Source organism: Sceloporus undulatus, chromosome 1, assembly GCF_019175285.1.
Source record: "Sceloporus undulatus isolate JIND9_A2432 ecotype Alabama chromosome 1, SceUnd_v1.1, whole genome shotgun sequence".
In the NCBI taxonomy this organism is placed as follows: domain Eukaryota; kingdom Metazoa; phylum Chordata; class Lepidosauria; order Squamata; family Phrynosomatidae; genus Sceloporus; species Sceloporus undulatus.
In genome coordinates, this window is record NC_056522.1 from 1,472,981 (window position 1) to 1,489,905 (window position 16,925).

The 16,925-nt window shown below is 46.6% G+C and overlaps 1 protein-coding gene across 1 annotated transcript in view; it reads right to left on the reverse strand.

The window, feature by feature from the left end:
- Positions 1 to 16,925, reverse strand: part of LOC121919786 (dystrobrevin beta-like) — a 206,651-nt gene that overhangs the window by 15,396 nt on the left and 174,330 nt on the right. Inside the window, 1 exon segment of the mRNA XM_042446691.1 lies at positions 4,449 to 4,608. Coding sequence (XP_042302625.1) covers positions 4,449 to 4,608 — 160 coding nt within the window.

Genomic DNA, 16,925 nt, shown 5'->3' on the forward strand with positions numbered 1-16,925 from the left:
CTCCTTGACTCGTCGCTTCACCTTACATCTCAGGTGAGTGCGACAGTCAGGAGCACCCCCAAACTGCGTATCGAGTCCTTCACAGGAAGCGTGATCCTGTTTAGGACAGGTGGAACCACCGCCGTTCCCGGATCAGGGGAACCTATCACGAGTACTTCCGTTTTCTCTGGATTCAAGCTGAGTCTGTTTTCCCTCATCCAGCCCATTACCGACTCCAGACAGGCCACGAGAGGAGAGATGCCATCCCCAGTCGCTGCAGCAGTCGGAGACATAGAGAAAACTATTTGGGTGTCATCAGCGTACTGATAACCCCACGCCCCATGTCTCCGGATGATCTCTCCCAGCGGTTTCATGTAAATGTTAAAAAGCATGGGAGACAGAATAGCTCCTTGGGGGACCCCAGATGTAAGGGCCCTCCTATCGGAGCACACGTCCCCCAGCTGCACCATCTGGAACCTCCCAGAGAGGTAGGACCGGAACCACTGGAGCGCAGTGCCCCCGATTCCCAACTCTCCCAGGCGCTCCAGAAGGATACCATGGTCTATGGTATCGAAAGCTGCTGAGATGTCTAAGAGCACTAACAGGGACACGCTCCCCCTGTCCATGCCCAGACAGAGATCATCGACCAAGGCGACCATAGCAGTCTCAACCCCGTAACTCGCCCGAAAGCTGGTTTGAAATGGGTCTAGATAATCCGTTTCATCCAAGATCGATTGAAGCTGGATTGCAACTGCCCTCTCGATCACCTTCCCTAAAAAATGGCAGTAGCGAAACTGGCCGATAATTGTTATGCATCAGGGGGTCAAGGGAGGGCTTTTTGAGCAGAGGTTTTACTGTGGCCAATTTTAAGCTCGATGGAAATTGCCCATCCCTCAGAGATGTATTAATAATCCGGTGTAACATTAAAGTTACTGCCGGTCCCCCCTGAGCCGCTAGCCATGAGGGACAGGGATCGAGGGAGCAGGTTGTCTTCCTAACACTTCTGAGGATCTTGTCCACATCCTCAGTACTCACAGACTCAAAATGATCCAGTATAACCGAGTCCACGGAAGCTCTGGACACCTCTATTCTGGTTTCTGCTCTAACACCGGCATCGAGACCTTCCCTTATCCGAGAGGTTTTATCCGCGAAGAAGTTGTTAAATTGGTCACAGCAGGCCTTAGCTGGTTCAAGGATCGGGTTTGGGGCAGGAGGGAGCTGAGTTAGTTCCCTCACCACCCTGAACAGCTCTGCTGGACGCGACTCCGCAGACGCGAAACGTGCGCCAAAGAACGATTCCTTTGCCGCATCTATCGCCTCTCCATAGTCGTCGAAAAGACGGTCTAGGAGAGCCTTGTCGGATAAGCACTGGTGTTTCCGCCAGACACGCTCTAGCCGTCGCAGCACCCACTTTCTTGCCCGGAGATCTACTGTATACCAGGGCTTCTTTTTGGAAGCAGGCCTGAGAGGACGCTTGGGAGCGATACTGTGTATAGCCCTGGAGAGATCTGTGTCCCAGATGTTAGTCAGGGCATCAACAGAATCGTCATCATTTCCAACCATATACCCCTCTAGGGCTTCCTGGAACCTTTTGGGTTCCATCAGCCTTCGAGGGTGGACCATTCGAATAGGTCCGCCACCCCCGGGAGGGATCTGGGTAGATGCCTTGATTTTTGCCTCTACCAGAAAATGATCCGTCCATGACAGGGGGGAAATATTAGATTTTTCCGCCCACGGAATTTCCATGTCCAAACAAAAGACCATATCAAGTGTATTACCCGCAGAATGCGTAGGCCCCAGGACCAGTTGAGACAGGCCCATGGATGTCATGGTATCCATGAATTCCCGAGCCTCACCAGATGGAATATAGTTGGCCGCGAGGGAGATGTTGAAGTCCCCCAGGACCAAAAGCCTGGGGGACTCCAGCATCAGCTCCGCAACCAACTGTGTCAGCTCGTTAAGGGAGTCGGTTAGCGCATGGGGTGGCCGATAGACCAACAGAATCCCTAGACTGTCCCTGGCCTTCTGGGTCAAGTAAATACACACGATACAGGAGGTTTGACGGACATGGTTTCTGGTCAGAGACAAGGTGTTCTTATACACCAAGGCAACATCCCCCCCCCCCCCCCCCCCCACCCTGTCCCGGTCCTTCACTGAGTACCCAGCAGGTGGCTTTGACATTTGTGGATCTGATTATTCATGGATTTGATTAATACGTTCTCTCTAGGAATCTCTAGGACCTCCAGAATGTCTCTGCCAGAAGCTGACCATCGAGTCACACTGGAGGACCTAGAAATGTCTATAGAAAACACTTCTCTAGACATTTGTAAGTCTTCCAGTGAAATTCTGCTAGATGTTGGCCATAGAGTTGCACTGGAAGACCTACCTGTTCTCGCAGGTAAAAAAAAAAGAGGGTTTTTTATTGGCATTGTTTTCGCGGGGCTCCTGTGCCTTTAGCCCAGCAACAGTGGAGGGCTCACCATACTTTAACATTTGCTCAGGAACAAAGAGGCAGAGATGCAATGGAGATAGGATGAGGGTCAGGAGCATTTTTCCACTTAGCCCTTCCAGATGCTGCATCCTCTGCAATTCCTGGCCTTCAACAACAACAACAACAACAACAACAACAACAGCCACCTTTTATTTTACAACAGCCTCATCGTGTAATGAGCAAAGAAGAACAAAGTGAAAGTCAGCATTACATGTGTACTACACTCATCCCTCCATATTTGAGTTTTTTTTATATTTGTGAAGTTGATTATTCACAGATTTGATTAATATGTTCTCTCTAGGAATATCTAGGTCCTCCAGTGCAACTCTATGGCCAACTTTCACTAAAAGTTGCCCTGGAGGACCTAGAGATTCCTAGAGAGAATACTCTGCTACACGTTTGTAGTTCCTCCAGCACAACTCTATGGTCAGTGTCTGTTGGACGTTGACCACAGAGTTGCCCTGGAGGACCTAGAGATTCCTAGAGAGGTGTCCTCTCAGGTAAAAACATGGTGTTTTTGTTATTTGTGGTTTTCCCATATTCATGGGGGTCTTGTGTCCCTAACCCTAGCGAATATGGAGGGACAAGTGAGAAAGTGAATGCTGGTCATGGAACACTCTGGAAAAAGTGCTCCTGAAGAAGAAACATATTTTGAAACATCTTGGACTAATAAAACACTTCTTTTTGTGCTCATGTGAGATTGTTGTTCTCCTCCTCGCTTGATGCCCATAACCAAATGGGACTTAGAATCATAGAATCATAGAGTTGGAAGAGATCACAGGGACCATCCAGCCCAACCCCATTCTTCTGCCATGCAGGAAATCCCAACCAAAGCATCCCCGACAGATGGCCATCCAGCCTCTGCTTAAAGACCTCCAAAGAAGGAGACTCCACTATACTCCAAGGGAGTTTGTTCCTGTTGGGATATAGCAACTTTGCATGCTGAGACCTTCTAGTAATGCATGTCTATGGTATTTTATTGCCTACTAACAACCCCTACTCATTGCCCCTCCGCATTTCCTGTTTACCCATGAGGACACCTAACCTTTTGTTCCCAAGAAGAAGAAAGCAAGGATGAGTCGCCATGACTACTTTCTACTTACCTACTAATCTGCTTGCCTGCATCCAGGGCAGATGAAAGGATGCTGGGACAGCATCCTTTCCTGAGATGCATGTAGACTACATTTCTACCTCCTTTTTCTTGCAACATGAAGCTAGACCTGTGTATCTCTTCATACACATGATTTTGTAAGTAAACTTGCTTCTTTTTTCACTTTTTAACCAAGTGGCTGTGTTTTTATTGGGGACACGTGGGCTGGGAGAGAAAAGTGGAGCTAGTTGAGTTTTCCTGCTTGCCTCATATTCCGCTGTGTGAACTCTGCTAGTAAGATTAAACAATCTTGCTTACTTTCCCGAGTTTCTAACGATCCTCAAGAAAAAACTACATTTCCCAACAGTTCCACTGTCGAACAGCCCTTACTCTCAGGAAGTTCCTCCTAATGTTGAGGTGGAATCTCTTTTCCTGCAGCTTGCATCCATTGTTCCGGGTCCTATTCTCTGGAGCAGCAGAAAACAAGCTTGCTCCCTTCTCAATATGACACCCCTTCAAAGATTTAAACAGGGCTATCATATCACCTCTTAACCTCCTCTTCTCCAGGCTGAACATCCCCAGCTCCCTAAGGCATTCCTCATAGGGCTTCATGGTTTCCAGACCTTTCACCATTTTTGTCGCCCTCCTTTGGACACATGGCTCCAGTTTCTCAATGTCCTTTTTGAATTGTGGGGCCCAGAACTGGACACAATATTCCAGGTGGGGCCTGACCAGAGCAGAATACAGTGGCACTATGACTTCTCTTGATCTAGACACTATACTTTTATTGATGTAGCCTAAAATTGCATTGGCCTTTTTAGCTGCTGCATCGCACTGTTGACTCATGTCTTGTGCATCCAGGGCAATGTGGGGCTCGTGAGGACTCACCTTGTGCAAAAGCTTCCTGAACATCTCCACCGACGCCGGCCAGGGAGTCCTGGGGCCCATGCGTTGGGGTGGAGCCTGCGGAGGTGGACCTGACGGGCATGGGCATCGAGCGTCCGGTCCCGTGGGTCGGGGAAGTGTGCGGAGAACCCGCAGCCTGAGCCTACAACAGACAAGGAGAAGCCATGCTGAGCCACTGCCTTTCCTTTTGGAGAAACGTTCCCAAAACAGAAAGACACCAACTGTCAGATCCCTCCCCCAAAAATCTTTCATGCGCAGGGAGTGACAAAACCACCATGAGAAAGATCCTCCGTGCCAGTTCACCTGCATCAAGGCAGTGCATGTGCAATTGTGGACAATTAAATAAGAAATCAGTGAAAACCTCTGGAAGAGGGGAGGTTGCCTTAAATTTGGTCAGGACGCTCTACGACTGTCCATATTGGAGATTATCACCAAAAAAAGGCGGTTTAAGGAGAACAACTGCGCAACTGCACTGCGTATTATCACATGACGTCATGCAAAATCCGTAGCTGCAGCGGCAGTAGAGAGCCTTCATGGGGAACTCCCGTCAATTCATTCACGATAGCGGGAATCGAGCGTGATCGAGAGAGTGCGGAAGTCAATCACGCTGCATTACTGCTAGTGAAGGAGAAAGTCGGGATACCCAGAATGCACTGCTGTGGTCGCAATACGTTCTCACTGCCAGGATTGGTTTTGCAGTGGATTTCAGTCTTTTTTGAGCTGTGGGACACAATTTAGTTAACACTTGATTAAAACAATGTGTTGAAGTAATACATTTTATTTTGCCGTCTTTATTCTTTGGAGTCCAGGAACATGATTAGCGGATGTGTGCAGTTGCATCGATATGCCTGCGCAAAATGAACAATTGTGATACAATAACAATTCATTTGTGGATGTGTGTGAAACGTCATTGTGATATCATTTCAAGTGCGCAATTGCGCAGATGGATGCCATGTGAAAGCATTCGGCAGAATTGCGCAACTGTACCTCCTCAAACTGCTTCTTCCCCCCGTGTGATAATAAGTCTTGCAGCAGCAGGAACCCCCCCCCCCTCCCCAGATTTTAAGAAGAGCTCTTTCCCATCAACTGCCACCAAAGATCCTTTTAGCACAAGGGTGGTCATGCTCTGGAAGGTGGCATCTGTTGATGTTCAACACAGCCACACTGTCATGGCTGCCATTTTGGCACCTGATGTGATGATGCATCACTCCTGGTCATACTTATTTTGGAGGAGGGGTGCTCTTGCTGTTTCAGGGTGGGAGATTCCCTAAAGCAGTACTTTTGAGTTCCTGCCACGAGTTCAATGTGTGTGGGGTTGTTTAATATTTTTAGGGGGCTGCTGAGGACTGGTTCTCTGGGGACTGCATTGGCCCCTCACCAAGAGATGCGTGGTTCCCAGCCCTGTGTGTGTGATACATATCAATTTTATTACACAGTTTTAAAAACAATAGTCCAGTCTTACATTTAACACATAAAACACAACATAAAACAAAAATGAACAAATCATAAACAATACCACCAACAAACATAAAACACCACAAGCATCCTCACTCCCACTTATACGCATTAGCAATTATTACTTAATAATAATAATAATAACAATAACTTTATTACAGCCATTTGGCCAGCACAATTACAAAATTCCAATAGGAAAGAAAAGTAAGATGATCTAACTTCCTTAATACAGGCATCTATCATGCTTACTGATATTTTTTTTGAACCTATCAGGTAACCAATAATTCTTTAGCTTCTTTTATTTAACTCTCATGTTCACCAAAAATAAAACTTTCCAGTCTTATCTTCTTAGTTTTTCCTTCAAGGCTATGCAGCCATCCCAGTCGCTTTCCATTTCTTCTTGGTCCCTCTCCTTCATTAGCGCCGTCCAAGTGTCCGTTTCCATAGTTTCTCCCAATTTCTCCATCCATTCCTCTTCTGTCGGGGTTTGTTTTTGTCTCATCCTTGTTATCGTAATCATATATAGTATAATTTGTCTATATTTTCTTCCTACATCTTCATCTCTCAGTGGGCTAAATGGGATCGTTATTTGTAGTATTTGTAGACATCAGCTTATGTATCTTCCTCCAAAATCTTTCTGCTTCTTTACACTTCCACCATAAAAGATAAAATGTTCCTTCTGGCTTCTGACACTTCCAACAATCAGATTTCCCTATTTTATACATTTTATTCGGCACATCATTTTAATAACATTTTCTTTATAGTTTTGGCACACGGTGAATTTATTAGTATCCTACCTGTTTTAACATATATTTGACCATGACCTTTGAGTCTCTTAGTCCCCAATGAAAGACACTATAAAAATATGGCAGGAGTTTGTTTTGAGGACCTGGCCTCAAATGAAAAGCAGGCAAGCTAGCAAGCAAGTAAATGAACAATCCAAGCCAATGTTTTATAAGGGGGTGTCCAGTTCTGGGCATCCCAGGTCAAGAAACACATTGACAAGCTGGAACATGTTCAGTGGAGGGAGACCAAGACCGTAAAGGATCTAATAGGTTTGAGAAATGCTTAGGGATCTGGTGATGTTCAGCCTGAAGAAGACTGAAAAGTGGCACAAATGCCATCTTTAACAAAACTGAAGGCATGCCATGTGGAAGATGGTGCAAGTTTGTTTGCTGCTGCTCCAGAGACTAGAACACAAACTAGTGGATTCAAATTTGTTGTTGTTGCTGCTGTTATCCACCTTCGAGTCCTTCTCGACTCATGGCCACCTCCAAGACCCCCTGTCCTCCACTGCTCTGCTCAGGTCCTGCAAATTCAGACCCATAACTCCCTTAATAGAGTCCATCCGTCTTGCATGTGGCCTTCTTTTCCTTCTGCTATCCTCCACCTTCCCAAGCATTATGGTCTTCTCCAATGAGTCCTTCCTTCTCATGATGTATCCAAAGTATGACAGCCTCAGTCTTGTCATCTTGGCTTCCAGAGAGATTTATGGTTTGATCTGTTCTGGCACCCATTTGATTGACCTCTTGGTTGTCCAAGGGATCCTTAGCACTCTTCTTCAGCCCCAAATCTCCAATGAATTAATTCTCTTCCTATCCGCTTTCCTAACTGTCCAGCTCTCACATCCCTCCATGGGAACAGGGAATAAGACGGCTTGTAGGATTCCAGCTTTTTTGCTCAGTTGTCTATCTTTGCATTTTAGGGTATTTTCTAGTTCTTTCACAGCCGCTTTCTCCATTCTTAGTCTTCTTCTGATTTCCTAACTGCGCTCCCCATTTCTATCAATGTATGATCCCAGGTATGGGAATTTTTTTTACTATTTCTATTTCTTCATTGTCGAGGTTGAATCTGTGTACATTTTCTGTGGTCATTATTTTTGTTTTCTTTATGTTCAACAACAGTCCTGGCTTTGCATGTTCCTCCTTGATCTTCCTTAGCAGTTATTCCAAGTCTGTGAGGTTTTCTGCTAGTAGCACGGTGTCATCTGTACATCTTAGATTATTGATATTCCTTCCTGCTATCTTCACTCCTCTTTCTTCTGTGTCCAGTCCTTCCAATTACATGAAAATAAAATTTCCACCTGAACATTGGGAGGAACTTCCTGAGGGTAAGAGCTGTTTGAGAGAAGAACCAATTGCCTTGGAGGGTGGTGGACTCTTTGAGTCTTGAGGCAGCGGGTTGATGGGTATATCTCAGGAGCGTTTCAGCTGTATGAACTAGATTCCCCGATTCTGCATTCCTGCATGACAGTGTAGGACTAGATCTTCTGATTCTGTGGTTTTATCTCATTTTCAAAAGCTATATAAATGCTCAGAGGGACTCCCTGCATCTGGAGCACCTGAGGGATTTGCACCACTGTTGTGGCCTCCAGAAATACAACTGACAGGATTTGCAGCATTTGCTGAACCCGCAGCAAAGCTGGGAGGGGCAGTGATTCCTGCAGCAGCAGAGAGGGAAGGTCAGACCATGTTGAGGGAAGCAGAGGAGTTGCATAGCTCTAGAAAGGCTGGCTGGGCATCTCTAGGAGCAGGAGGCCCCAGCCTGGGCCACGCTGAACCAACAGGGCCGGTTAACCAAGGGCTGGCCACCCACAGTTGTAATCCACTTGCCCCCAAATGCCCCCATGGCAAGAAAGGTCCATTGACTTGGACTGCTGAACAAAAGCTGAAAGACGGAGGCAGCTGCTGATGCTGGAATTAGTTGACTTCTGAATCTCTGGCTGCGGAGGGTTAGCTCTCTTTGTAGTGCCACAGAGAACCTTCAAGAAACATCTTCCTTGCTAAATTTCCCATTCTGTCTGCTATTCAAGACCTATGCATTTTAAAAAAACATTCATTACTATAATTGCTATACCTTTATATCCATGGCGTAAGCTGCCCAGGTAACGCTTTGTGATGGCGGCAGGTGTGTGTGTGTAGCTTATAAACGGAGCAAACCTATATGGTAAAAACAGTATAAGCAGAGTTCTTTTGCTAAGCGAGAACCCAGCTTAAGCGGTTTTTACTACTGACTGGTTTGCTTAAGTAGCAAAACATTTCAGAACGAGTATGTTGGATCTCATGGCTGGATGCAGGATACACGCAACAGGCATTTAATGATGCATAAACAAAGCCCACAATGCATTCTCAGGGAAGCTGTTGGTGAGGAAGGCGGGGGCTGTCTCTGAAGGGCTCCTGGGAATAAAACCTCCCATTGCATTAAAACTGATGCTGGAAAAACTGCAGGCGAGGAATTGAGGAGAAGGCTTGCAGAAGGGCTGCCCTAGCAGGGTTTGCGGGAATGGTTTGGGCCCAGTTGAATACTCCCCAAAGGCATTGCTGAGGCCTGGTTTGCATGGCCAATGTCCGACTGGCCCAGAGAAAGGATACAGTGTTAACCATAAACACTGGCAAAGGGCTTTCCTTCTTTGGAGGTTTGTAAACAGAGGCTGGATGGCCATCTGTCAGAGGTGCCTTCCTGCATGACAGAATGGGATTGGTCTGGATGGCCCTTCAGGTCTCTTCCAACTCTATAGACTTTTTCACATGGAAGAATGTATCACTGTCCTTAAAGAAGAAGAAAGAGGAGGGCAATCTGAAAATGCAAGAAATTGTGTAGTAGCTTATCACACATACAGACAAACACAGTGTCTATCTGAAAGAGAAAACAGTGCGAATGCGAATGAACTCATCACACGAGTACGTACCCATTGGCTTCTTGAATGAGCATGTTTGCGCATGCGCAGGGAGGACAGGATCCCATGGCCAACAGTAATCCCATGGCCGAACTGGAGATGCATTTCATACTAATGCAAATGTGAATTGACTGTGAATTTGCAGTTGAAAAGGATTTATATATTCAATATTTTTCCAAATTCAGCTATTCCTGGGATGTCTCATAATTGCGTTTGGATTGCATTGTTCGTGTGTGACGTCGTTTGAAATTCGTTTGCAAAATTACGTGAAATACCTTGGATGACCCCGAATTAACCTTTGGTTAAGCTTCCAGTTTTCCCCGCGTGATAAAGTCCTATGATTCTGTGATCCTAAGTGCCATGCTGGTGCTGAGAAGGAATACAGTTTGAACCCCAAACATTTTTGCACCCTGGCAAAGGGCTATCCTTCTCTGGAGGTCTAGATTAGAAAGCTGAGCCAAAGCTAACTAAATGAAATTCAATATGTAAAAATGTAGGGTACTGCACTTAGGGCAGAAAAATGAAACGCATAGATGGAGGATGGGGGACACTTGGTTGAATGAAACTATGTGTGAAAGGGATCTGGGAATCCAAGTAGACCACAAACAAGACAAGGAGGAGAAGGGAAAAGAGGTGTGTGGCTTCGGCTACTGTTATCCCTGTGTACCCTGCCAGCTCCTCTAAGCCTGGGATGTTGAGAGGCCTCCTTGCACCATCCGCAGCCCCAAAGCCACCCCTGAGTCCCACATCTGCCAGGCAACATGCCAGGCTTTGCCTGGGCCATGCCCCTCTTCTCTGTCGCATCACATGGCCAGCCAGCCGCCGAGAAGCGCTCCCAGCTGCCTCCAACTGGATGCTTGTGACTAATACTATAATTACCCCATTAAACATTTACAGCCCCGGCACATCCTCCCTTCTTCAGTTTGTGCCGTTTCATCGGGCCTTTATCCCCAGTTCTACATTTTAGACACAGCATCCCCCCCGCTTCGCTTTGAACCACGTTTGCTACTATGGAAACCATGCCGTCACTGGCACAGAAGGAGGGTGGCGGTGCCACGGAGGTGAGAGGACGCCAGCTGTCGCAGAGCTTTGCTTGAGGAATGCCAGTGGGCAATGCCATGAAAGTGGGTGAACATCAGGCCATCCTCTGCAGGGGTTCTTCCGGTGCAGTGCCTCTTAGAGTAAGGATCCTAAAATCCTCAAGTTGGAAGAGACCGCAAGGGCCACCCAGTCCAACCCCATTCTGCCATGCAGGAACACAGAATCAAAGATGGACATCCGGACTCTGTTTAAAAACAGAGAAACACCTAAAGAAGGAGACTCCACCACTCTCCGAAGAAGTGAGTCCCACTGTTGAACAGCTCTTACTATCAGGACGTTCCTTCTAATGTTGAGGTGGAATCTCTTTTCCTGTAGTTTGCATCCATTGTTCCGAGTCCTAGTCTCTGGAGGAGCAGAAAACAAGCTTGGTCCCTCCTCAATGTGACATCCCTTCAAATACTTAAACAGGGCTATTGTATCACCTCTCTTCTCAAGGATAAACATCCCCAGCTCCCTAAGTCTCTTCTCATAGGGCTTCATGGCTGCCAGATCCTTCACTATTTTGGCTGCCCTCCTTTAGATACATGGCTCCAGTTTCTCAATATCGTTTGAATTGTGGTGCCTAGAACTGGACACATGATTATTTCGGGTGGATGGCCATCTGTCAATGGGGGTGCTTTGATTGTGAGTTCCTGCATGGCAGAATGGCGTTGGACTGGATGGCCCTTGGGGTCCCTTCCAACTCTAGGATTCCATGATTCTATGAGTGTGCTACGTAACCCTTGGGTTGAGTAGCACCTCTTCCAAGACACCACGGATAATCATCCTAATTCATAACCAATTTGCATGTGCAGCCATCCACAATGATGCCACATGTACAATTCCACTTCCACAACTGTTAATAGAACTTGGCTGATCTACATTGGACTAAAATGTCCAACTGCGTCTGCAGGGAAATTTACGCATGAGAAAGACAGCCAGGGGATTCTGGACAATGACACACAGACATTGCAAAGACAATGTGAAAGCGGAAGCAGTCAGATCCATGGCATCAGGATAAAGCCAAAGAATCTTCCAGAACCAAAGGGCAGCCCAAATTCGAGAAAGGCTCAGAGAGAGAGAGCTTTGCTTTTAACCTTCCTTCCGATGGTCCATAATGAAGCAGCCAGCCTTGCCCCCAGAAAGAGGGAGAAGGGGAGCCATGGCTGCGGTGCCACCGCTTAACTGGAAAGCAGAAAATGGAGCGAAATTGTTTTCTGCTCCTCCAGAGACTGGGAGATTCAACTGCAAAAAAAAAAGGCTTCTTCTTAAACATTAGGACATTCTTGACTGTAAGAGATATTTGAGAATGTAACACAGATCCCATGGACAATGGTAGACCCTCCATCGCTGGAGGTCTTTAAAGAGAAGTTGGATGGGCATCTCTTAAGAATGCTTTAGTTGCATGGCTGCGTGAGGTTGGATGAGATGGTCCTTGGGGTCTCTTCCAACTCTAAGATCCTACAATTCAAAGCAGCCGTTCCTCACCCCATGGAGACCCCCAGTCCCCCCCCCCCCAGCCCTCCAGGGAATGGGAGACGTAACAGGCACTTTGCACAGGTTTGTACAGGAGGAGGAGGAAGAGGGGGGTCTTTTGGATATCCTGGCACTCAGCCACAGCGAGGCTGATGGAATTAAACCGATTTTGCTTGTATTAACTTGTCCCAGTGTTTAACAGGCTTTCAGGGCCTTTAAAGGACTCCTGACTGTTTCCCTCTTTTTAAATAGTTCTGAGTCGATTTTATTGTTTGGCTGCCCTGAGATGCTTGGATTGAGGGTGGGGTGCAAATACTTTCATGACGGGAGAAAGAGGTGCCCCGGGGCCTCCAGAAAGAAGAGGGGCTTGACAATTTGCATCTCGGCTCAACTCAAACTGCTGGTCTTGACCAACATAGCCCTAAATGGCTTGGGCCCAGGACGTCTGAAAGCCTACCTCCTCTTATAGGATCCTGCCCAAAATGTAAGATCCTAAGTGGAAGCCTTGTTACATGTACTTTATATGTATCATTAGCCTACTAGCCCCACCACCTTTCCCTTCTCCTTTTATGTCATGTCTTTTTAGATTGTAAGCCTGAGGGCAGGGAACTGTCGTCTAATTAAAAAGATTGTATGTACAGCGCTGTGTAAATTTACAGCGCTTTATAAATAAAGGTTAATAATAATAATAATAATAATAACAACAACAACAATATGAATCTCGGCTGGGGGTGAACCCAACCGGGTTTTCTGTGAAGCACAACCCTGACTGTGGAACTGGCTGCCAAGGGAGACCAGGCTGGCTCCTCCAACTCTGAGTTTCTGGTGGGCAGGGTTTTTTGTACTTTTTATTTTTTAATATATATAAACAAAATAATAAAACATGTTTCCATCAGTTATTTACAATATGGTGATGGGGTCCTAACAGGCAGGCCAAAATGAAGTTGCTTTGTGTCACTTTGGAGGTATGCTGTTTAAATGGTGCATGCGTCCTAAGAGGCCGGAATCATAGAATCATAGAGTTGGAAGAGACCGCAAGGGCCCTAATCCAGTCCAACCCCATTCTGCCATGCAGGAAATCACAATCAAAGCATCCCCAACAGAAGGCCTTCCAGCCTCTGTTTAAAGACCTCTAAGGAAGGTGGCTCCACTACACTCTGAGGAAGCCAGTGTGTTCCACTGTCCAACAGCCCTTACTGTCAGGATGTTCCTCCTAATGGTGAGGTGGAATCTTTTCCTGGAGCTTGCATCCATTGCTCCAGGTCCTAGTCTCTGGGGCAACAGAAAACAAGCTTGCTCCCTCCTCAATCCTAAGGACTGGAGCATAGATTTGGCGCAGCTACTGGCCTCTTAAGATGCCTGTGTCATTTAAACAGCATACCTCCAAAGTGACCCGAAGCAGCTTTATTTTGCTCTGTCTGTTCGGGCACTATATGGCATATCATTCCAACCAGAATGCACACTGGGCATGATTAAACAGGCAGGCCCAGCTCCATCAGGGCTATCCTGAAGATAGAGCCCTCCCTCCATGATAACTGTCATCCTTCGGCCTGGAGGGAGTGAACAGGCAGGCCCAGCTCCACCAGGGCTAGCCTGAAGAAGAAGAGCCCTTCCTCCAGTCCCATGCATCATTGAAACAGCATCCCTCCAAAGTGACCTGAAGCAGCTTTATTTTGGCCTGTCTGTAGGGGACCAAAGAGACAGCTGGAGATCTCTATGATTTTCATGAGGCATTGGCCCCATACATGGTTCTTGGCCATGAAGGCACTTCAGTTTTTCCCTCCAATCGATACAGAGACCAAGTTGCCTGGATGCCTTGCAGCAATCAACTGCAGATCCATCAGGGCCCTGGAGTCTTGTTTTTCTTTCTTTTCCAGCTCCATCAGGGCTAGCCTGGAAGAAGGAAGAGCCCTCCCTCCAATCCATCTGCCTTGGTCCAGGCCTCAGAGGGAGAGAAGAACCACTGGACCTCATCCCCTTTCCCTCCACCATTCCCTTCTCCTTTTGTTTCGTGTCTTTTAGATTGTAAGCCTGAGGGCAGGGAACTGTCTGATTAAAAATAATAATGGTAAGCCGCCCTGAGAGCCATTAGGGCTGAAGGGAGGGGTATCAATACCATAAACAAACAAACAAACAAACCTTCCTCAGTCCCTCTAATACATGGACTCATACCTTCTCATTATTCCCATATCCTTATTTTAACTATACTATAATTATATTCATTTTCAATAAAGTTTTCATAAAGTTTATTCCTTATCCTGTTGTTTTTCCTTAGTAATCATCAAGTCCTCTAAGCAAATACCATTCTTCCTGCACATTTCAACACCTGGTACTGTATTACAATACAACAGTATCGGAGACCATTCCTTGTCTACTGGTTCCATATCTTTATAGTTTAGGCAACAAGTTAGTTTGTCCATTTCACACCTCTCACATAATTTAATTAAACAGTCATCTATTTTAGGCATTTAAGGCGGTGCAGTTTTACTTGGCCTTTGCTTCAGAAAAGTAGGGATGCCTGCTATGGCTGTTTTTAAAACTGTTTTTAATAGTCTGGCTTTAGAACTATCTTAAAGAGGCATTTTAGAAGGTTTTTAATTGGCTTTTAGTTGCATGTTTAATGCTTTAAGTGTAGTTATCCATTGTGCAATATCTGGAGGGAGGATTAGAGACAGACAAAGAGGAGGGGATAGATAAATGCCTTCAATCTGGATCTTAGTACCACTCTTTTCTGCTTTGGTCAGACTTCACCTAGAATATTGTGTCCAGTTGTGGGCACCACAATTCAAGAAGGATATTGAGAAGCTGGACCGTGCCCAGAAGAAGGCAACCAAAATGGTGAAGGGTCTGGAAACCATAAAGCCCTATGAGACCTAGGGAGCTGGGTATGTTTAGAGTTCCTGCATGGCAGAAGGGGGCTGGACTGGATGTCCCTTGGGGTCTCTTCCAACTCTGTGATTCTAAGCCTGGCGGAGAAGTGCCCAGAGGCTGATGTTGGTGGGGGAGGGCAAATAAACTCCCTGGGAAAGCAAAGAGAGCCAGCCTGCTTTCCTTCAGGACGAGGGTCTCGGTTTTCACAGAGACATGTTGCCTTCTGTGGAGTGCGTGCCAGCAAGTGACTTTAGCTCCTCACTCAAAGCCAGCTAAACTCGACTCCTCTGCCGTCAGATGGAGCTGGAAAATAAATTCCATTACTACAGAGCAACTCCTCCCATAACATGCCAGAGGAGGAAAGCTGGAAGGCCCAGTCCAGCTGGAGGGGGCTTGATGGAGGTGGGAGGAAGGGAAGGGGTCCGCTCTCATCCGATCCTCTGTTGTCCTTCCTCCTATGGATGCAGCATTAGAGCAAAGCATTTGGACTCCAAAGGAGACCTCTTACATTCATCAGCAGGGGCCACGATCCATCCCCTGGGATACCTTCAAGTCCTTTCTGACTTGTGGCAACCCGAATGTGAACCTCTTATGGGGCTTTCTTGGCCAGATTTGTTTAGTGAGGGGTTGCTTTTGCTTTCCTCTAAGTCCAAGAGAGAAGGACTTCCGCAAGGTCACCAAGTGGGCTTCCATCATGGGGTTTTCTTGGTCAGGTTTGCTCAGAGGGGTCTTGCCTTTGCCTTCCTATGAGGCTGAGAGAGTGTGATTTCCGCAAGATCACCGAGTGGGTTTCCATCATGGGGTTTTCTTGGTCAGATTTGTTCACAGGGGTTCTTAATTCCTGTGAAGCTGAGACAGTGTGACTTGCCGAAGGTCACCCAGTGGATTGCCATGGCTGAGTGGGGATTCAAACTGGTCTCCCAGAATCCCAGTCCAATACTGGAGCCATTACATCACTGCACTGGCTCTCCTCCTTTTTTGACTGAGGGCTGTGCAGGAGACAGTCCCAGAGACTGGGGGCTGCTCCCTTGGCCCTGCAATGCGCCTGCTCTGTCCGTCACATGTCCTGCAGCTCTGAAGAGAAAGCCCTCTGGATCTAGCATGACAGGCAGGGCCTCTGCTCCGTCTGGCCCTTGGGGTCTGGTTGCTGATACGGGAAAGGAGCATCAGTTTCCAAGACCAGAAACCAGGAAAGGCCTTTTCCAGGGATGTCAGGATAAGGACTGCAACCTTCCATTCCAACCCTGAATCATCGCCATCATTCTCATCCTCCTGTTTCACTGCTTTTTCTCCACTTATCCTGGCGATCTGGATTTTGAATGCCAAGGAAGCAGCTACCACCATTCACATAATGCTGCTTTTTGGTCTTTATTGACATGCTTTTAAATGATTCTGTACTTGGCCTTTTAACATGTTGGTTTGTTCACTTGCGTTTTCATTTTTTTGTCATCAGATTGTCAGCTCCATCTTGTTCTATCGCAGTTGCAAGCTGCCTTGGGCCCCATGACAGGAGAATGGCAGGTTAATAAGTAAGCAAGCAAAGAGGAAAGTAAATAAATTGCTCTCTGCTTTGAGAAGGCAGGGTTCTAGCCCCAAAGGATGGTTGGGGAAAGGGGCACTTCCTCTCCCTGCAAAGAAACAAGTCCTCGTGGGAATGGAAGTCCATTTCCAACTTAGTTACCCCCCCCCCCTAGATAAAGAGATATTGTCCCCTCATTTCTCTATTCTTCCCCGCTGGGAATGGGCAGGGGAAGTAGGTTTGGGGTTTGATTTTTTAACTCTATAGTAATTTGATGTATTTTATTGTTGCAACCCGCCCAGATTCCTCATGATTGGGTGGGCTATAAATAAATTATTATTATTATTATTATTATTATTATTATTATTATTATTATTATTAT